The sequence below is a fragment of the Emys orbicularis genome, chromosome 7 (genome assembly GCF_028017835.1).
Source record: "Emys orbicularis isolate rEmyOrb1 chromosome 7, rEmyOrb1.hap1, whole genome shotgun sequence".
Taxonomy (NCBI): domain Eukaryota; kingdom Metazoa; phylum Chordata; order Testudines; family Emydidae; genus Emys; species Emys orbicularis.
In genome coordinates this window covers 82,090,571-82,113,274 of record NC_088689.1, presented here as the reverse complement: position 1 = coordinate 82,113,274, position 22,704 = coordinate 82,090,571, and the positions used below count along the sequence as shown (strand labels likewise).

The window sequence follows — 22,704 nt, the reverse complement described above, 5'->3', positions numbered from 1 at the left end:
GTGGCTGAAATTTGCTGTCTATCATCAGTAAGACCCCCCCACCCCTCCTCCTGTCACGGCGGCTTGGCCTTCATGCTCCAGGAACACGTGACAAAAGGTGGGGCGTTCTAGTCCTATCCGGGCGAGCCTTCAGTGCGCATGCGTGGATCGGCCGGCTGGTAGCGACCCCTTGCTACCGTGCGCACGCGCCTTTCGAAAAACTCAGGTAAGTGTGCTCCTGCGCCGGCTCAGGCGGCGGCTGTAAGCGCATGTGCGAAGTGGGGTAAGTTCTTGCTTGGTTTCGTGTCTGCGGCTGAGTAGCAAGGGTGCCGGTGCCCGGTGTTATTGTAGGGTCGCCTGGGAGCGGCTGTTTGCTACGCCCCCGTCTAGCGCACGTCACGTGGACAGCTCCCTTCACCTATGCCTAGAGCACGGGCACCCCTGCGCCACCCAGAGCTGAGAACCCCAGGTGTGCACTCAGCCTGGGCGGGAGGGGAGCTGGAAGCCAGGACTCCTGGGTTCTGTCCCAACTCTGGGAGGGGAGAGAGGTTGAGGGGGTTGGAAACTGGGACTCCTGGGTTCTGTCCCAGCTCTGGGATGAGAGAGGGGTCTAGTGGGCTGAGGGGGTTGGGAACCAGAACGCCTGGGTTCTATCCCCATCGTGGGGAAGGGAGTTCAGTGGCTAGTTCACAGGGCTGGGACTCCAGAGTCACCTTCACCAGCTTGCTGTATGCTCTTGTACAGGCTTTCTGTCTCTGTACAGTGGGGTGATGATGCACTGACATCCTGGGATGATCAGTGCTATAGAAGCTTTAGGTATTAGCAGCTGTAGCACTGAGCAAAGGAAGTGTGGCTATGGGGGAGGGAAATGTCCTGCGAATATTAATTTGCATTTGAACATGAAGTTCAGTTCGACCTTTGTGTTCATGGTCCATAAAACTTGCGAGTTTGAGCTTTGCAACGTGAATCTTTGCAAAAAGCTCATATTAAACTTTAATACCCAACAGAAGCAAACTTTGATTTTTTTAATATTCATGCCTAACATTCACCCCATGCCCCTGCTCCTGAGGAATAAAAAAAATTAAATATTCTGACTAAGACTCCTTTCTCTTGCAGTTACTGATCTTTAACTCTTGCCTTTTATGATATCGTAATTCTGTTCCATTTTTGTGTACCTTTGCAGGTCACCTTTCAAGTTAATGTTTTAATCATATAGAAGTCAGGGAATAACTTATATTTTGCATGTACAGTTAACTTCCAGTGAGCAGTATGGTGTGTTAAAGTGTTGCTTCACATAAGTAACTGCTGGATTGGAAGGAGAGGCAAAGGCCTGTTTTGATGTGCAGTGACTTTGTTAATGAGGCAGGGCCCAGCCACTAGTATGGTGATTGCACTGGAATTCAGTGCATAAAGCCACACTGGTGCTGTGTCAAAGACTGAGATATTTTGTACACTACCTGTCCCTCCAATGCATATGTATTATCACACACGGCATTAACTTCAGAGTCTGTATATGTCACGCAGGCCAGATTTACAGCTGCTGAAACTTAACTTTGGAACACATGACTCTTGTGCTTTGAAAATTTGCATTAATGTAAGGTTTGTATTATTTTTATTGCACTAGTGTTCTCCGTGAGAGAGGGAGGAAAAGACCAAGGGAAGAGAAATCCAAAGAGAATCCACTTGATTGCTCTTTTGGTAAGCATCAGTTCTGTGTTGTATCTCTTGCAGCAGTAACCATGGACAGCAGCAGCAGAATTGAGTGCATCTTCTTCAGTGAATTCCACCCAACGCTGGGGCCTAAAATAACCTACCAGGTCAGTGATGCCAGAGTATTTGGGGCAGGGGTCTATTGGGTATTCAAACAGGCAGTGAACTGAGGGAATTCAGTCTGCTGTCTCCAGCACCCAGCCAATGCTGGCCCCATCAGTCAAGGGCCTGCAGCTAGGCCCTGTGTGTCTCTTCAGCTGAACTGTGACATTTTATACTGTATCAGAGGGGTAGCCGTGTTAGTCTGAATCTGTAAAAAAGCAACAGAGGGTCCTGTGGCACCTTTAAGACTAACAGAAGTATTGGGAGCATAAGCTTTCGTGGGTAAGAACCTCACTTCTTCAGATGCAAGACATCTTATGTCTCTCTACAAAAGTGACTTTTCACAGGTGCTCACTCTCCTTGTCATGCCTGTAGCCTGTTGCTCGGGTTTCTTATGAGACTGTAGGGTTATGTCTGTTGGCTCTTCAGTGATACATTATTGTTTCCTTGGCCATGCAGGTCCCGGAGGATTTCATATCCCGAGAGCTCTTTGACACAGTCCAGGTGTACATCATCACCAAACCCGAGCTGCAGAACAAACTCATCACAGTGTGAGTACCACCTAGAACTGCACTGTATAATCATAGCAATGAGCAGCCACCATTTTTAATAATTTAATTACAGTCTGTGCACAAGGTGTCAATGATTTTTAACTACATGGAAACTTTGAAGAGTCTGCGTTTTTCTGTTAAGAGAATTCAGGACAAAGCCTGGCACAGATGCTAAATTTTGTAAATGACTCACTCTCATAAACTGATGAATGCGTTTACTTGTAAATTCTCAGAAAATTCATTCTGGGCTTGGAGTAAGGGCAGTAAGTTTGGGGAGGATCCATTGTATTTTTCATACAAAACAAAGGAGTGTCTATTTTAAAAGCAAAATCTTTCACTATGGAGTTCCGACCAGTGCTTCCAGAACAATCGCAGTTGACGGCTTGTGCCTGTTTCTCTTTGATAGGACCGCTATGGAGAAGAAGCTGATTGGCTGCCCAGTTTGTATTGAGCACAAAAAATACAGCCGGAACGCTCTGCTCTTCAATCTGGGCTTTGTTTGTGATGCTAGAGCCAAGACTTGTGCATTGGAACCCATCGTGAAGAAATTGGCTGGCTATCTCACCACCTTAGAGGTCAGATTTGGCACTGATGCACCCATTCAATATCTAATGCTGTTTGTCACGGATCCACAGGATTGGTGCTACACCCCGCAGCTTTAGAACAGTCTCTAGGAGAAACGCCTTTGATGTGCCAGACCTCCGAGAGGTCTCGCCCTTCCTACACAGGGTAGGCCATGTGGTCTGATCATCTTTTTAGATTGAACCTTTCCACTCCTTTGCTATCAAGCTGGGGTCTCTGCTCAGCTTCCCTTCTGTGAGGTGGGGAAATCCATCTCCCTCAGGGTAGTTGGTTGCTAGGTGTCGGTATCCTGGTGACTAGGTTTTCCATTATCATCTCAGATTTCCCATTGATATGGGGCTGGCCTCAGCCAGTCCTTTTCCAATGACCCATTCATGCTCAGACAGGGCCACATTCATACCTATGTCTCCGAGCCTGCCCTGAAAGCAAACAGCTCTCCCAGCGCTGTAAAAAAACCCACCCCCATGAGGGGAATAGCTACCAGCACTGGGAGTGCGACTCCTAGCGCTGGTGCACTGTCTACACTGCCACTTTACAGCATTGTAACTTGCAGCGCTCAGGGGTGTGTTTTTTTCACACCCCTGAGCGAGAAAGTTGCAGCGCTGTAAAGTGGCAGTGTAGACAAGGCCTTATTGTCATTCATAGATTCCAAGGCCAGAATGGATTGCTATGATCATCTAGTCTGACCTCCTGTATAACACAGGCCGGACAACTTCCCACAATCATTCCTAAATCAGAGCTTTTAGAAAAACAGACAACATTGATTTACAAATTGTTGGGGAGAATCCACCACCACCCTTGGTAAATTGTTCCAATGGTTAATTAAAAAGCACATAATGCCATACCCATTCACTTTTTGTTTGTTTATTTAAACAAAATGAAATGTCAGATAGTGTCTCTTTCTCACTATTTTCTGTGGTCCATTTCCTGGGAAAGTGAGTTCTCATAATGGAGAAATTCCAGCCACTTTTTGTTAAAAATAAGGCTATTTTAAGTCAGCCAGTTTTAATGATTGGTAATAAATAATATGGGGATGGTTTGTTACTATTAAGTGTGAGTTCATTGACTTCAAATTTCCTTTTTAACAGTAAATGGTATAAACTATGTACTTTCAGAATCATGCAGGTGACCATAATGACTGTATAGGGAAGCTTGTAGTTCGGGTGATGATGTGTGTTGTTTAGGATCAAGAGACCCAGTTGTGTTTCTTCCTGAGCAACACTTTGAATAGAAGCTTAAACTTTCAAGTAAGGTATTAACAGCCCATGGTAAACATCCCTGATCATTCCCGCAGATCTGCCAACAAAGCCATGGAAAACCAGACTTGACACTCTTAATATTTCTCAAGTTAAAAACAGCAAGAAATTTTTTTTAAAACATCCTTTCAGGCCTCTGTGCTTGCTTACAGTGTTATGCAGACAAAACTACACAGGATCGTTTCAGGGGACAAGACAAAGATGCCACGTTTATTATGATAACACAATTTGATTTATGACCAATAACTAATACCTATATATACACACACACACACACACATCAGATGTTCTGCAGCTGCTGTATAGTTACCAGTCCTGAATGTAGCTTGAGTCCGTGGCTTGATTTTTGCAGCTTCGGTTCGTACCTTGTGGCGGCTAACTGGCCAGGAAAGCGGGGCACAAGGAAGGGCTGGGTCTGCCCTCCCATGTTGGCAGCAGAACGTTACCCCCCTCAAAGTCTTCCATCTCACTCATCTTTCTTATAGGCTTTTAGTTTGAATCCAGAGTCTATAGGTCTTGCTGTGTCACGCTGCCTCTGGGTTCGGTGTGATTGATCACCTGTCAGTTGCAGACGTGACTTTTAGCCTTGGACCTGGCTTTGATTTTCCTTCTATTGTACCTTTGTTCTTTTCTTTTTAGGGTGGACTTTTCTTTCTTTGTTAGGGCTGTTGTTTGCATCTTCAGCCGTTGGGGTTTGAACTTTATTTCATTAGGATAGGCTGGCGCTGGAGGTTGATTCCATCATCCATCCATACCTCATTCACACATTTAAACTAAACTAATAAGATTACGTTAGGGTTTTGCAAAATGAAGGTTGCAGCAGGCTTTTACAAAATGGAGTGAGCGTTTTAAAATGGAGTTTGAGTTACAATATGGACAAGTGTAAGGAGTGGCAAAGAGTGAACAGAAGCTACAATGTAGACAAGTATAATGAATGGCGAACTGTGAGCAGAAGTTACAATGTTGAAACAGTGCAAGTTTCAGTGATTTAAGCAGCAACTGGATTGAAAGTGAAACTTACAAGGGCAGCTGGCTGAACCCTATGGCTCTTAACAAGCATCTTATTTGTCAATTAGCCAGTTATTGGGATAACCAGTTTTATGAATGAATGTTGTTTCATTCATAAAACTTTACTTATGAAGTTACAATAATAAAGTGAACAATTAAAAACAATTTTATTCATCAGTTCTACAACGGCCCTAAACAATAATTCCTTAGGTGAAATCCATTGAGGTCGATGGGAGTTTGAGACTTCACTGGAGCCAGGATTTCACCCCTTGATCCTGCATAACACAGCATGGTGTAAAGGAGAGATTTGTCATTAATTAGGTGAGTGACAGGTTTTCAGGATCAGACTAAAAGTAAGAAAAGAACAAAGGAAAAAATACCAGTGGGGTTTCCTTACTGTATCGCCTGCATAACAGCTCCACAGCAGCTTTATAGAGAGATGCGAGGTGGCTTGCTGCTACTGAGAGGCAATGACACTGACCCTGTTCTCTCCTAGCTGGAAAGTGGCTTCATCTCCAATGAAGAGAGTAAACAAAAGCTGGTGCCAATAATGACCATCCTCCTGGAGGAGCTCAACGCCACTGGGAAATGTACTTTGCCAATAGGTAGGGTCGCTGGACATCCAGCTGTAATGTAATCTTTTTCTTTGTCCCTTCCCAGTCTCACAATGAGTCCCTTAGCATCACCCCACTAGTGGATCCTGTCTGAGGCAGAGGAGCCTCCTGATATAAAGTTTGTAGCTTGGGGGTGAGGGGTCGGACTTGCAGCTCCACCTGTACCTCACCCTTGTGCTGCTTTGTTTTGTGGTATTTGAAGTGTTGCTCGGGGGACATTCGTGGGGGAGCAGCACATGGGAGAGAAGGGAGTTAGATGTGCTGGGGAGTGCACTGCTCCCTTATTGCCTCTGCCATCCCTGGAGTGCCAATGGGCTGTGATTACAGCGGAGTTGGCTACTGCTGGGAACAAAAGGGAAGCTGCTCTATACTGACCAGATTGCTGTAACAGAGGATGGAAGGGGAGGTTGGCGTCTGAGGGTCAAATCCTGCCCTGGTTTCAGCAGCGGGTGCAATTCCCATTGTTCATGGGGTGGGTGGTACTCACACTGTTATATCAGGGCAGATTTTGGTTGGGAAAGTTGAGAGAGACAGAAGGTGTTTGCTAGCAGAACTGAGTGCTTTCGTCTCCTCCTCCTAGATGAGTCGAACACCATTCACCTGAAAGTGATCGAGCAGCGGCCAGACCCTCCCATTGTGCAGGAGTACGATGTGCCCGTCTTCACTCTGGACAAGGACGACTTCTTCAATGCCCAGTGGGATCTCACCACTCAGCAGGTCTGTCTGCTTCATCCGGGTGGGGCTAAGCAGGGGGGACATTCTAATGGGGTCATCTTCCATCCCAGCAACTCAGTTAGCTGAATGGAGATGTGACGGGTCGGTTGCGCTACCTGGTGTCCAGTGAACAAGGGGTTAACCACAGCTCAGCAACCCGTAGCCCTTGCCTGGGGCCTATAAATCCTCTACTTGGGAGACAAGAGGAAGGAGAATGCTATTGGGTAGCAGCCCAGCCTTCCCAGGGTCTTAGGACTGGGGAGCTTGATCCCTTTTGTGGAGAAGACTTTGCTGATTGCAGTGGTATGCCTCTGCTGAACCATTCCCAGTGAACATGTGATAAACGGCAGCAGCTGTTGCCAACACTATCCAAATCAAGCAAAGATGTCCTTTAGGGGGAAGTGTCCATCCAGTGACTAGGGATGGTTAACAAAGTGTTAAATAGTGTGGAACTCTGCGCTCCAGTTGCAGACACTTCCAAACAGGGATGGAATACAGAGGTGCATGTGTTTATAGTGAGGTTGCACTGTATTCTCATTCAGCACAGTATCTAGTGTCCATGTTAAATCTCTTCTGATGGTCTCATTGACCCTTTGTGCATGGACCATGTTTACTGGAAAATCTGGTCCAAGATGGCCTGTGCCTTTTTTGTTCAGTTCTATAATGATATAATTTTCTTCTCCCAGTGCAAATGATTTTGCAGTTGGATACAAGAGTTCTTGGATGTTAGAAGTGCATGTGTCTGGTGCATAGAACCATATCACTGTCTCATGGAAAAAAAGCTACCTTAAGACAGAGATATCATTGAGAGTATGTATCGGTCACTTAAGGGTAAAAAACATTCCAGGGATGTTGTGACTTTCCCCAAACAAAACATTATAAACACAGGAAACGTAGAGCTAAAGTTAATTGAAGAGAAATCCAAACATATCAATGCACAGTTAAGGTACCTAAACACGATAACTCTGCCCCATAGTGACACCGTGCAATAACCATGCAAATGATGATTGAGGCATTTAATTGTTTGTGGTCATAGATTACATTATCAATCTGAAGACACACTAGATTTCCCTCACATGCACGCTCCCCTTGATGTCACTATAGGGAGTCTCGCATGCAGATTTTCCTCTCTTTGGTCTGATTGCTCTCTCATGCTGTCTCCCTAGATCCTGCCGTACATTGATGGATTTCGACACATCCAGAAAATCTCTGCTGAAGCCGATGTGGAGCTCAATTTGGTGCGAATTGCCATCCAGAACCTGCTGTAAGTGCTAAGAACTAGGGCATCGGGAAGGAGAAGGGTCCCTGATCAGAATACTCACACAGATACATATACCCACCCTTCTCGTCCCCAGTTCTCACTTTAGCCCTGCGTCCCGATCCCCTTGACACATGGAACTCCGAATTTAGAAGAAATTCCCTGCAGAGTTCCCTGTAGAGGAACCACTACAGAAAACCCGGCCTGCAGCTAGTGGAGAGTAATAAAACCTATGCATTCACTAGGGAAGAGGCTGGCGTTTGAATCTATAATCAGTGATTTCTAATGTTTCATTGTCTGTCTTGCAGATACTATGGGGTGGTGACTCTGGTCTCTATACTTCAGGTGGGTATGGCTAGGAGCAAAAGATTCCAGCCCATTATTAGCCTGACACGTGTGACCTTTCGCCTCTGGAGATCTGGTCTCTCTTGGAAGGAGTCTGCTGGCCTCATGTTAGGCACAGCACAAAACTACTTCGCTAGTGGACAGACAGCCCCTGCTTGGGAGAAGACCTAGGATAAAACCAGTATGGGAGTGCTAGGCTGGTACTAAGAACCACAATAGGGTTGTAAAGCTTTAGTACTGACCTGCAGCTCTGCTGTTGTCCTTGGAAGTAAGACTGGAGCTGGGACATCTGAATACATGGGACCTGCTATGTTTTTCCCCATATTCTTTTAATAGTGCCTGGTTTCTGGTACTGTTGGGGAGAGGACTGGATACAGGACACATCTGCACTAACAGTCACGTGGGTATAAGCAGAACTGTAGGCCTGGGGAAGCAGTGGCTGTAGAATTTGGTCGAGCAGAATCACTGGCTAACGATGCCAGATTTAGAAAGGGGAAGAATCTTGTGCGTCTGATGTGCAGTTGCACCCTATGCTCTATAGAGGGTAATTCTTCTAGGACAGCACAGTGCTTTCACATGCCAGTTACTCTGCTCTGTAGTGGTTATGTGCTGCAGGTGGTTCTCCTTGGCTGGCTCCACCAAATTGTTTGTCTTGGAGTCTCTAGGGTTGTTTGGCTTAAATCCTAGGCCCAGAGCTAAAACTCTTCAGCCTCTGGTTAATAGTAATTTCATCTCTCTCTCTCTCTCTCTCTCTCTTTCCCAGTACTCAAATGTATACTGTACTACACCTAAAGTCCAGGATCTGGTGGATGATAAATGCCTCCAAGAAGAATGTCTCTCTTATGTCACCAAGCAAGGTATAGAAGGCCTGAACTGAGCTAGATATGATAAGATTGTGCTGGCCCAGGATATGCTGTCATAGAATCTGATTCCTCCAGAGAGCTGCTAGGGACTTGGAAACCAAAAGTTCAGCATTGGCTCTTTCTCCCTCGAGTTTGCTCATGACAAAAGGCTGGTAGTGGGGCCTTCAAGTTTGTGTACTAGGTCCTGTGTTAATATGTTAATGATCTGACAAAGGGGTTGAGTATTGAGGCAGCAAAAGTTGTAGATGCCACAAAGTTATTTAGGTTAGTCCAGATCAGGGATGGCTGGGAGGAACTTCAGAGAGACCTAACCAAGCGAGGTGAGTGGGCACCACAATGGTAAATGAAACTGAGTGTTGATAAATGCAAAGTAATGCACAGTGGAAAGGAAAACTTTAACTACTTCCACGCCTGCCAGGGTTCTAAGTCAACTGTATCAGTTCAAGGAAGGGACCTGGGCATCATTGTACACAGATCAATGGAGACTTCTACTCAGTGGGCAGCTGCAGTTAAAAAAGCAAACCAGATTGTTGGAGGCATAAGGAATGGGGTGGAGAATAATAGACTCTTCTAATGTTTTTATATAAAGCAGTGGTGCAGCCTCATCTGAAATGCTGTATGTAGTTCTGGCCACCCAGCTCCAAAAGGATATTGCAGAATCAGAGGGGTTCAGAGAAGAGTGAGAATAGAAAAACTGGGGTCATCATCTTAGAAAGGAGACAACGAAGAGGGGACGCGATAGAAGTCTATAAAATAATGAATGGTCTAGAGAAGGGAGGTGAGGAGTTTTTATTCTCCTTGTGACGTAACGCAAGAACAAGGGGACATCAAATAAAATTAAAAGGTAGCAAATTCAAAAAAGAAAATACATTTTCCCACCGTGTGTAATTAGATGGTGGAATTCATTGCCACGGGATGTTGCAGAGGCCAAGAATTTAACAGAATTTAAAAAGGGATTGAATAAATGATATGGATGGCAAGAATAGCCAGTTACCATAATTAATGATAACACAATTAGAAGGGATATTAAACCTGTGCTTCAGGTATTAAGACAATTTCTAACTATTAGAGACCAGGATGATATTTAATCTGTCCCCCACGTTATCCCAAATCAACTACTGCAGAGTTCTTACATCTCTCTCTGACTCAGCTGGTGCTGGCTGCTGTCAGAGACAGGTGGCTGGGCTGGATGGACCTTGGCTCTGATCCAGTGTGGCCATTTCCTATGAGCTTGGTAACAGCGAAGCCGCATTGGGAGCACTTCTCCAGGCGAGAATGATGTGTCCCATTGCAGGACTTGGTCCTGATACTCAGACCCGAGGTGACACCATCTTTCAGCTGAGATGCTAAACCGGGTCTTGTAAAGTCCCACGTGTTCCGGTAGAATGTCACGATCTCAGAGTCTGGGATAAGCCGTGTGTCCTGACCAACGTTCCCTCCTTCTGATTGGTGCAATATCCCAGCTGCAGCTCCATATTTCTGTGTTGATACTGTCGGAGAATAACAGAGTTCTCACTTTTTGTTTGGGTACAGCAAGTCAGATACTTTATTTTCTCTCTATCAGTTGCATAGAGGGAGAGAGCTAAACAGGTCTCTCAACAGGTAAACAATTACAGCAAGCATTTATACCTTTTGTTACAGACAATAATGAGCAACAGTTGCATTTTGTTTATACATAGGTCATTCTGATATCTTGTTTTCCTCGCTTGTTTAGACTCTAGTCTACATACAATATTATCTACACAAGGTCGCAACAACTTCTCACACAATTCTTTCCCACTCACCTCACACAATCCTCGCTTCTACAAATCTCGCGTTATTAGGGTTACAGTTAGCCTGACTCTTGCTAACAAACTGTCATGCATTGCAATCCCCTTCCTGTCAGTTCTTTCTCTGCTTCCACAACCCCCCCTTTTGTACTACTAGTACAACAAACATTTTCAAAACTCTATTTGCATTAAGTCTTGGAATTCCGATTCTGTATCGGATGCTTCAACCTTAGGGGTTTTGATTGGATGTAATGACAATGCATGATCAGCATGGACATGAAAGGTATTACTATTATTACATCCTTTACAACAACAATAACATAATCCTAAGCTAACTAATAGCAACACAAGCAATAACATTCCCATAGCAATAATATGATGGGGTTATTGTACAATTTTAGTCATAAAGCACAATACATCATACTTAGTACATAAAGTAGACACTTTATAAGCTGTATGAAAGGCATACTTTTCAACATAATATATATTTTGAAGCATGTAAATTTGCCCTTGTATTTCAGAGATTCTCTGAACCTCTGGTAACAGTGAAAGCAAATTCTGAAATTGATCAGGCACTAAACTAGTTCAATTAAAGGGTATCTGGAACCTAAGGGCTACTTGCAAAATTCTATCTGCAGGCCAGTAAATAATATGATTGCCTGCAGTGGTAATGAGATTAAAATGTATGTCTTGCAATGTGGTGGTTTTAACATACACACAGCTATTATTAGCTTAAAAAAGTAAGTGTCCTGTCAGGGTAGTTCCTTGTCCCCTACCCTCCCAGCAAACGTAGACATGAAGAGTAACAACTTCTCCTGGCTTCAGTTTACGGATACACTGAAGCTGTGGGGGTTCTAACGGCCAAAATGTCCATTGACTCCCTATCCCCATTCAAATGTCAGGTGTAATCCCAGGAGCACTGACTAAAAATCGATTGGGCATACCAGGTAGTCTAATTTCCCAGATGTCTCGGTGAATTACCCAATCCCACATGCATCCTCCCCATGGACCCGGCAGGATTCGGTATGTGGGAGCCCCCGCCCCCCCAACCGGTCCATATGCTTGGAAGGAGCACTGTGAATGTCCGCACTTCCACCCAGAAAGTCTCCAAGTATGTCTCCATGGCCACAGATCAGATGGTACTCCTGATGTGTCTGTAAGGGCAGTGGGCCAAGCCTGATGCTCTAGATCATTCCGAATGACCATTAGCTGGTGATTCAGGAAATCCTGAATTTCTGAACATGCTAGATCCCACTGCAATGCCTTCCCAGCCTCAGTGATATTCAATACCATCTCCGTCAGCAACTTCTGGGTCATTGAACTAAGGGTGTAAATAACATGTAACTCACCAACTACAGCCTGTACCTGGGTTAGCTGTGCTCCAGAAATAAGGCTAGTGGCCTTCTCTAGTTGCCCCAATTTCTCATCATGTTCTTGGTTCGTAAAAACATTCCAAACTGCTGCTGCACTATTGGCCCCATCCCAAAGGGATCCGGTCAAGTCTCCCTTCTTTCTAGAGGAAATAACCCAAGCCCTCTGTTGTGTTAATCTAATGGCAGCCCCCTTTGAACAATTTGGGTATGTAGAGGAGATCTGGAAACTGGATAAGGGTAATGAAAATTTAACAGTCCCTAGTATAGTGTTAATCACAGTCCATTGATATCCTAATACATCTCTCTTTGGTGTAGTACTATACCACATCTGTTGGTTGAACACCTTTATGTATTTCCGTGAGGCATGATATTAATGGCATAAGAGGGGGTGTATTGCAATAAGGTACAGGTAACATTATTAGTCATTGGAATAATTTCTATGCATGTAAAATTTCCAGTGGCAAAACAAACTCTTTGGGTATTCGTTTAATTGTTCACTAATTGGGTGACCAAATAACAATAAGGGCCTCTCATTTAACACAGTGCAAATTCCAGGAACAGCCATCATATCTATTTCGCTATAGAACCCATCAATTGCAATTACAGATTCTTGGGGTTCACTGGTAGTGATATCATGTATTTCTATCTCCACTGATCCATTTGTTTTCCATTCAATTGTTTGCTTATATGGGATATCCTGAACCTTAAAAATATTTTTTTTCAAACAATATTTAAATAAATCACTAAAGTGTGAAGGCCTTGGCCATTGGTTTTATCAAATATATGGCATTGTCTGTATTTGGATGTGTTACAGGGGTAATAGTGTAATGGAGGAGATGGCAGGGGCAATGGCAACAAGGTGCCTTTGGTACTTATTTAAAATCCAGTTAGGGAGGGCAATACATGCTGAAGGACTTATCCAAAACACAGGGCGCAGCCTGTAGAATAAACCCCCAAATCCAGTCAATACCACATTCCCAAGCATGGGTCCCACAAGTTTCTTCCTGCCAGTGTATAATTCTTTATTTCTTCACCAGGGTCAGTTCTTAATGTCTTTTGTAGTCAGGAATCCCTGGACTTTTTTGTGGTTTCAATTAAGCAAGTGTTCCTTCTTCTCTTTTCCTGAAACAGTGTGGTTCAGCACCATACAGGTGAGAGGTTACTAGCACATCACCCTGTAATGGTTTTGCTTCTTCCAGAAAAATCCAAAGGCACATTAGGTCTGTCAGTGGACAAGGGAGAGGTTACTAGCGCTTCACCTTGTCTTTTTTTCCCTGCTGTCCAGAAGGCACAGCAGAGCTAGAAGGAGAAATAGGCTGATCATCAGTCGGAGAGTCCTCCCGAGGTGGAGGGGTCTTTTTCCAGTGCGAAGCATGGGTCCAGGTAGGCAGTCCTTGGCACTTCACAGCGGTGTTGGTGGTTAACAGGACTTGGAAAGGGCCTTTCCAGCATGGAGCCAAAGCAGTCTTTCATTGATGGACTTTACGTAGACTCAGTCTCCTTGTTTCAATGAATGGCAGGGCTGCTAGGGTCTTTGGGTAGCACTTCTTTTATCTGTGAGAAAAGAAACCTAACACATTTCATTAATGCCTGGCAGTGTTTTGCAGATCTCATAGTTGCTTGGGCACATTCAGGCCCCCCTTTTCTTGGCTGTCAGCCAAGTCTTAGCTGTGGGCAGTGTCCTTGGATGGGGTCAGCATCTTATCTTTGGACTGAGCTTGCTAGGTATTTTTTTCTCTCAGTTAACTCGTTCTGTTCTTTTTCCTTCTCCTTCTCCCCTTGGCTTCTTTTAACCTACAAAGGAAACTTCCACTCTTCACTCATACACCTTTTCCCAACAATGAACACACACACATTGCCATTATACAGTACATTAGTCTTATTATTCAATGTATGCCATATACACCCTTCCAGTAAAATAACTTATATACAGAGCTTTGAAGCAACAAACCAGGACAAGCACACCCGCTTTTGAGGAGTTCACTCGGTACAACCTCTGGTGTCCAATAGCTTTCCTCCCTCCCCAGCCCTCTGGCTAGAAATCTGAGGTAGCCAGAAGGATCCCATGTGCAGTATGGGGAGTGGGTTAACCTTCCATGTCCTCGCTTCCAAAGACTGTTGGTATGCAAATTTTAACAACAATTTTTCAATTAAAAAATCTGGCCAATGAAGTTTCTTTTTCTTACTTAAGCAAATGTATTAGACTTTAGTATATCACATTTTCCTGATTTATCCAAACACTTTGTATTCCAAGTTGAGTAAAACAAGTATCTGCTTTTTGATTTAACCCTTCTATTTAATTTTGAACTAGACTGTCTTATGAAAATATTAAACACAACAATTCTGGCCACAAGACAAACACCACAAGACAGGACAAAGAACACAAAAATAATTCCTATTGTACCAGTAAATGCATGGTACGTTGAATGCTGTTCAGCTGGCATCCATTTTCTCTGATGATCTGAAAGACAAAAGAACAGAGGTCTACCCCTTCTGGGCAGTCAGTCATTGCTTAAAATATTTCCTTTATATACAAATATTCTTTTTCTTTTCAGGCAAAACAGAGGAATTACCCCATATTTCCTTGTATTTGTTTCATAGGCAGCCCAGGTTTCAGTGGCTTCTATCTTATCAGTTAGATAATTTGCATTAGTACAGATGCTTTCTGGCTTGCTTCTGGATCCAAAGCTATCCACAGCTTAAAGACTCTTACTTAAAAAAAAAAAAAGGACACAATTAACTTTTAACTCCTGTTTTCAAACACACAGTGAACTGAAAAAGACAACACAACCTATTTTGGTAGGTTTGCATTTCTTTTACCTCTGCTACAATATACACTGCACATGTTCTGGGGAAAATGCACATCCTCTCCACAATTCAATTTCCCCAACACTAGCAGCAGCAATTTCTACACAAAGTGTAACTGTTTCTTTTGTGCTTACAAAATCTCCATGCACCCCTAGTAAGACAGTTCGACCACACAGAGTCAGGGGCACTGTCCTTCTTTCTCTCTACCAGATCTTTCATCTGCTATTTTGTTACCCAAAAACAAATTTAAATCTTTTATTCTTCTGGCTTTGACTACCCTGCTGCAGCCACAACCTTTGGTCTTTAATTAAAACATTTTAAATCTTGTAAAGCATTAAGTCACCTTAAGGATTAAATGCTAAATGCCTTAAACAACACTAGTTTCCTGTGTCTGGCAAAAGTATTCTCAGTTTTGCAATTTTAAAACAATACCAATTCATCTCAAACTTATATAAAACAGATTGTACACAGCAGGAGTGTTCTTCAGCAAATTAGACTAACGTATTCATAGTCGAATAATTCCACTTAAATAACCTCTTGCCTGGATTACTTACAGACATTCCTACCAAATTTCACTGCTTGATTCTCTCTAGCAACTACAGAGTTAACTTCTCACTCTCTTTCCTTAAATCACTTGCTTGTCTCCAAAACGACACCCAATCAACTCAGATTTTACCATTCCAATTATTGTCCTGGGGATTTGAAATCCCCATGCTTATAATTACTTACTCCTTTCCTTCCACTATGCCCTCAAAGTTTCCAACCTGTTTTCCAATCTCTCTATCTGTTGCCTGCCCGCTTGGACCCGATCGTGCTTTTCTCGCTGAACCGTCCCTTCCATGGGCACCGGCTTGTTCCACTACCAATTTAGGTAGGAGGGTGGACTTCTCAACTAGCCCCCACCCTTCCTGGTCTCTTCCCTTAAACATTCTTACTCACAAGGCTACCCGAATCCTCCCTCGTGAGGCTTGCCACCTGGGCAAAACACATGGCCCATTGGCGTTTAACTATTCAATTTTCTCTTGTGGCAAACACACTGCTGTTACAGCATATGCAAACACAAATGGTTAAATTCTGACAAATCCCTGAAGGACCGGTACTTGCTTAGCCAGTGCTTCCTTTTCTGCCTGGAAGTCCTGTCTCAAGGCTTGCAACTTGCCCTGGGCGTAGGTTTGAGTTGCTGCCTGGTTCATGATCTGTGCTCTTAATTGCTCAATTCTAGTTATCAAGTACACAACTCTTCCCTTTTCTCCAACTTCTCTATTGCCTAGTCCTGCTATGACTGGGGGTAGATCCACTTGACACCCTTCCCGGTCAACCGGGGTGGAGAGAGGAATGCTAAACCCCTCTCCGGTTCTCAGACTTGCTGCGGCTGAGAGTAGGCGCACTTTCATACTCTCACACGTACGTCCAGACTGGCCACGTCTGTGAATAACGTTCAGAGAAGGCGCTGTGCAATCTCCAACTTGCTTCCTCTCTTCGGAGGGCAGTTCTTTTACGCCCTGGGGTCTCCTGGGGCGTCTTTTCAGAGATTCCAGTCCAGGCCGGCTGCCTGTGGCTTCTTCAGCGTCCCCAAACCACGCCGGCTCCAGGGTCGCAAAGGCAGACTGTTGGATCTCACTGGACAGTTAAGCTTTGCAAATGTAATCTCAGCACTGTAACTTGTATTGCCTTTGGTTTGACTATGTCTATATATATATATATATATTTTTTTTCACAGCCAGCTGGGGCCGAAAGCAGTTTTTCTTTGTACTTAGCCTGGTCTGCGTTGATTCTTGACCTTGAACGCAGATCAACTTTCTCTTTAGCTGAATTTCAAATTAACCTGTTCCTTTCCTCAATAGACAAATTGCTCCCATTGTGTGTCAGAGGCTTTTTGGTGATTAAAAGCTCCTCTGAGATGTATGATCTTATCTAGATTGAAGGTACCTTCTAGTGGGCATTGTTTAGATGGATTTGCATGCGTGTAATGATTCCAATTCTCTAAAAACCTGCAGGTTGTCGGACCACAATGTATGTACATGAAATAAGATGGCGTACCCTTAGGGGGTGAGAGGGAATGCTTAGACTGTCCCCCACCCATTTTCCAATCACACACACAGGGAGGGAGGATGCCCTGTCCGCGCTAGCGGCACATAAACTAAGGATCTCTCCCTACAGGGTACTCACACAGGAGAGACTAACGAGGATGGCCACGACCCTCCTACACCTCCCTTCAGCAAAGAGCGTCGGCTAGTCTCTGAGAGACGGCACCGCTCACTCTCTTTGCATCCAGCGAGATGATCAGACTGTCAGTGGCTCACACAGAGAGGAAAGGGGAGGGAAGATGGGTTCACACACTCCTAGACCCAGGTAGCTTCCTTGCCGGACGATGCCAGGCCGAGTTAGCCCACCGTGGGTCAGATCTCCTAAAAGATCCTCTAGTTACCGGGCTTGCATTAGAGTAGTTCTGGTCACGAGCCAAAAGACTTCGCAGAGTACTCTGGGCGTCTTCCGGTAACTCTCAGTTCACACTGGTGTGCGCGTGCATACGCACCCCCCCCCCCCCCCCAAGGCCTCTATTTCTAAATACCACGATGCATCTATACCTTATGTCCGGACTCAATACACTATGAGGCGGTAACAACCCCTCTTGAGGCGGTAAAAACCCCTCAGCACCGGTGCATACCTATGCATCTCTCTTATGCATATGGGGGTGGCCAAACTAACAGTTCCCCAGAGCCACATACAACTACCTTATTGGGGGCGGCAAAACAATTCCCCAGAACCGCTCTGCATCTGATCTTGCTGTACAGTCAATAAGTTCGGATGGCGTGAGCTCAACAGGGACTGATGGCCCCACGGACAGTCCTCCAACACCCCAATAGAGATTTCAAAAGGTCTCCTACCTCTATTGTGGCGCCATGGGGTTCGAAGGGGAACGATCCGTAGCAGCTGCCAGTGCCTCTGCAGGCGTTGCCATCCCGGACGAGCCCCCAAATTGTCGGAGGATAACAGAGTTCTCACTTTTTGTTTGGGTACAGCAAGTCAGATACTTTATTTTCTCTCTATCAATTGCATAGAGGGAGAGAGCTAAACAGGTCTCTCAACAGGTAAACAACTCCAGCAAGCATTTATACCTTTTGTTACAGACAATAATGAGCAACAGTTGCATTTTGTTTATACATAGGTCATTCTGATATCTTGTTTTCCTCGCTTGTTTAGACTCTAGTCTACATACAATATTATCTACACAAGGTCGCAACAACTTCTCACACAGTTCTTTCCCACTCGCCTCACACAATCCTCGCTTCTACAAATCTCGCTTTATTAGGGTTACAGTTAGCCCGACTCTTGCTAACAAACTGTCATGCATTGCAATCCCCTTCCTGTCAGTTCTTTCTCTGCTTCCACAATACCGTTCCACCACCATTTAACTTGGGGATGGTAGTGAGACACACACACACTGGGATTGGCCAGGCCCTGTTAATCTCCAGGACAATCTCTTCCTTAGCTCTATCCCCTGTTCAGTGGTGTCTCTCTTCCCCACAGGTCACAAGCGAGCCAGTCTGAGAGACGTCTTCCAGCTCTACTGCGGGCTGAGCCCTGGCACGACGGTGCGAGACCTCATCTGCCGCTACACCCTGCAGCTTCAGAGAGTGGATGAAAGGTCTGAGGCTGCATCCCCTTTCCGAAGGAAGCTCTGAGGATGAGGCCATGACATTGCTGCATGCCAGTGGAAGCGCAGATGTATGCCAATGGCTCAGTGATGCGGGAAGCCCATGGCTAATTAGCAGAGCTAGCTTAGGGTGTCCCCCTCAGTATCATTCACCCAACTTTACAGATGGGGAAACTGAGGCACAGCAGCAAAGTGACTTACCCAGGGTCACACAGTGAAGCTGCAGCAGAGGCAGGAGCAGAGCCCAGGTCTCCTGACTCTGTTTCTTGCTCTAGCACCTTCTTTTTTCAGAGTCATACTGAGATTATGGTTCACTTTCTGCCAGCCCAGCAACCCTAACTGTTGGGTCGTGTGGTGAAGTCCTCCTGATTGGTGTGTAACCTCCAAACCTGCTGGCAGGTCACCTGCTCAGCATTCTGACTTGGCTCGAGTGGGAGGAGAGGCTGGGTTGGAGCTGAGCCCCCCAGGCATTTGAGACCATGTGGCTGGTGAACGGACCCTTCCAACTCTAGATTTCCTGGGATGGCAGCCCTTCTGAGAGCAATTCCTTCTTCTTGCAGGAAGCTCGTCCAGTTTGGTTTGATGAAGGGCCTCATCCGACGGCTCCAGAAGTATCCCGTGAAGATAGTGCGGGATGAGAAAAGTCACCCAGCCCGGCTGTACACAGGCTGCCACAGCTACGATGAGATCTGCTGTAAAACAGGTACAGGAACCTAGCGTTGTGTGTGTGAGAGAGAGAGGAGAGACCAAGCATGGCTCAGCAGTAGGAGCGGGTGTTAATTCAAGGTCCGTAACATTTGGTACTCTAGAATTTGCATTGCAGTAGCATCTATGAGCTGCAGTCATTGCATTAGGCTCTGTACTGCTGTGGGAGGGATTTTGTTCTTGCAATTTGGATGAGTTGCAGCAATATTGCAGGAGTTGCAAGGCACCAGACAAACCCACTTGATCAAATGAAATAACTTGCAGACGTTGCCCAACTTCACCTTGTAACAAACCTAGCTGAGAGCCGTTTTCCATCCGTGCTGGGACCTAACAGTGGGAACTCAGGGCCCCAGAAGAGATTCCGGCTCAGGAGACCCTTTCAGCAGAACCCATTTGATTTTTTTTTTTTCCTGGCCCTTTCTTGAATCCTGTTTAGACAGCAAAATATTGGAGTGTTCACAGTAGGGTCGCTGCTTGTATAAGGCAGTGCTGCATGCAGCTCATAGAAGCTTAAAGTCTAGAACAGATGCAGAACAAACAGTTCAGCCGTATGCTAGAGAGAGATGCAGAAGGAATCTCGTGGGGATCGCTGAAAGGCTCAATGGAAAGGTGTGTTTTGGAGAGGGAGCTGGCTGTAGGAGGGGATTTGAGAGCTGAGCGCCTCAGAAGGGTATTAGATGAACCTTTTTTCCTCTGGAGATTTGGATTTAAAAGTGGATACGCCCCACACCCGGCACGAATGGGAGGGATAGCTCAGTGGTTTGAGCATTGGCCTGCTAAACCCAGGATTGTGAATTCAATCCCTGAGGGGGCCACTTAGGGATCTGGGGCAAAATCAGTACTTGGTCCTGCTAGTGAAGGCAGGGGGCTGGACTCGATGACCTTTCAGGGTCCCTTCCAGTTCTATGAGATAGGTATATCTCCATATATTAATAGCTGTCCACATCTCGACTGCTTGGGGCGCTGGAGTGTCTGCTCAGGAACAGCCTAAGAGAAGGGTTGGCATAGGGAAGTTACAGGTGAGGGGGAGCGATGCATGAGCCACTGAGATCACTGGCCGTACCAGGGAGGGAGGATGTTCTCTGGAAAGGGCTAAAACTGAAATGGGCATCAGAGGTGAGGAGTTTTGTGGGCAAGATTGCAATCAGTGCGGGTGTCAGAGGTGAGGGTTGAGATAGGTTGGCAAAGCAGAACGGGGAAAGCTGGCACAGTGCCAGTCTATATTGAGTCTTCCTTTTATCAGACATGGCCATCAGCACTGAAATGGTAATTGCCGAGATAGCCAGGATCAAACTGTGATATCTGGCTGGTCTAGGTCTGTGTTTTAGCCCCACTTTTCCAGTGACCAAGCTGGGAGACCCAACAGTGAATCCACAGATTCTGGATTTTGTGCCATTCTTCAGCTCAAACCAAGACCCAATGGCTGGAGCATGAGAGTTGAGGACTCAACTCCACATAATCAGGCGTTCTAGTCTTGAGTTGTCACCCCTCTGCCTGCCTTTCCCCCCATCAGCGATAACAGGGACTTTGGTTGGCAGGGTGGACTCACATTAGTTCCATAGATGTGCTGGTTCTAACACTGTTGTTCTCTGCTTCTTCCTGAGGCATGAGCTACCGAGAGCTGGATGAGAGACTGGAGAATGATCCCAACATCATTGTTTGCTGGAAGTGAATCTCTCTTGGGGAAGTACCAGCAGCACCCTGCCCCACAGAGAAAAGAACGCTGGAAAAGGATGGCTGAGCTGTCCACATCTCAGAGAGGAACTGAGACCCCCGACTGCGGCTCTTTCAAGTGACTTGGTTCCTCTAGTGGAGAGTATGTTGTGTATTTCAGGCTAATGCTGCTTGGAGAAAGAGAGAGAACTCACGTCAGATGTCTTTGCGTTCCTCCACAATGGCAAAGCACAGGTCCCACATCTCAGTGCAAAGCGAACAGTGTGTGCTGGCCAGCTGCTTTTTGCCATGTGCCACTGAAATCATCGGTTCCATGGTGTCTGTGCCGGCCTTCTTGCTGCCCAGCTAGGTCACATAGAAACATTGTCATTGCTGTATTGGGGATTGTTGAAGGGTGTCCCCTTGCTGCACATACAATCTACATGTGGAACACCTGAGTCCTTGTGTTAAAAGGGAAGGGGGCTGGTTTCCTTTCCACTCTCAGAAGCACTGATAGTTTTGCCCCAACTATTTCTTCTCCAGCCTCCCAGCATCTCCCATTGCAGCTGGGAACGAAACACCTATGCTTGCTGTTCTGTGGATCTAGCAGCAGAGGGTGCTGTAGGAGTGGAGTAGCCAGGTTAGGTAACGGGAGGTGGGGGCTGAGTGAGTGAATCGTAATAAAACTGTTCAAATTGCATTTTGAAGTTTTGGTGAATTTCCAGTTTCGTGGAGGATGGAAACGGGGGGTGTGAGCTGGTGTTCTAATGGGACTAAAAGGTCATTGCTTAGAACTAGTCTGGCTTTGGTTATGGGGGCGGTATGTGGGAGGGAAAATGGTTAACCCTCCATTGTCCAATGCAGAGTTTCCCAACCTGTGGGTCGGGCCCCAAAACTGGGTTGCCAGAATGCTTCAAAGGGTAGCATGGCAACTCCTGTCCCATGGGGCGGGCTGGGCTCACCTCCCTGCTCCAGGCACTGCAGCATCTAGAGCCACGGGGGGGGGAGGGATAGTTCAGTGGTTTGAGCATTGGCCTACTAAACCCAGGGTTGTGAGTTCAATCCTTGAGGGGGCCAGTTAGGGATCTGGGGCAAAATCAGTACTTGGTCCTGCTAGTGAAGGCAGGGGGCTGGACTTGATGACCTTCAAGGTCCCTTCCAGTTCTAGGAGATAGGATAGGATAGGTTTGGCCCAGCCGTCATGATGACAGGAGCCCAGGTAGGCCAAATTTGAGTGATTGGCACCATACCCCCACTCCACAACTCCACTCACACAAATTTGGTCCAGTCAGGGGGCACGGCAAAACCGGTGGTTGCAGCACCCGGAGCGGAGAGCCAGGCCCAGACAGCACCACAGCTAAGGAGCTGCCACTGTGGGGAGTGCTGAGCAGGACCCAATCCCCCAAGGGGGCAGAAGCTGACTGAAACCACTATAGGGCAGGGCTGTAACTGGGGTGGGGTGAGTGGGGGCAGCTGCCCGGGCCAAAAAGCTGCAGGGGTGGCTCAGGCTGGTGACACCAGGGGACTCGGGGAGGGAGCGCCACCTCCACCCCCTTAACTCATCTCAGTGAGCCACCCAGCCTGTGTGTGTTGGGGAGGGAGCCAAAAAATTGGGGAGGGGGGGTGACTCACGATTCAGTTGTTGATTAAAGAATTTGACCATAATTAACACACAAGGACTTTAATGGTTCCTAACCTTCGTGTGCAGTGTGGGGGCCTCGAATGCAGGAGCCCTGGGCTGGGACAGGGGAACCAG

The 22,704-nt window shown here is 46.0% G+C and overlaps 1 protein-coding gene across 1 annotated transcript; it reads left to right on the top strand.

Annotated features, from left to right (window-relative positions):
• The first annotated feature begins 137 nt into the window (after positions 1-137).
• On the top strand, positions 138-21,637 carry NPRL2 (NPR2 like, GATOR1 complex subunit). Its single transcript, XM_065407929.1, has 12 exons — positions 138-205; positions 1,604-1,796; positions 2,251-2,342; positions 2,749-2,917; positions 5,685-5,793; positions 6,383-6,519; positions 7,683-7,780; positions 8,083-8,119; positions 8,883-8,976; positions 18,464-18,581; positions 19,151-19,293; positions 20,900-21,637. Exons 2-12 carry the CDS (start codon positions 1,719-1,721, stop codon positions 20,965-20,967), a joined length of 1,143 nt encoding a protein of 380 aa, XP_065264001.1. The 5' UTR covers positions 138-205; positions 1,604-1,718; the 3' UTR covers positions 20,968-21,637.
• Positions 21,638-22,704: the final 1,067 nt, after the last annotated feature.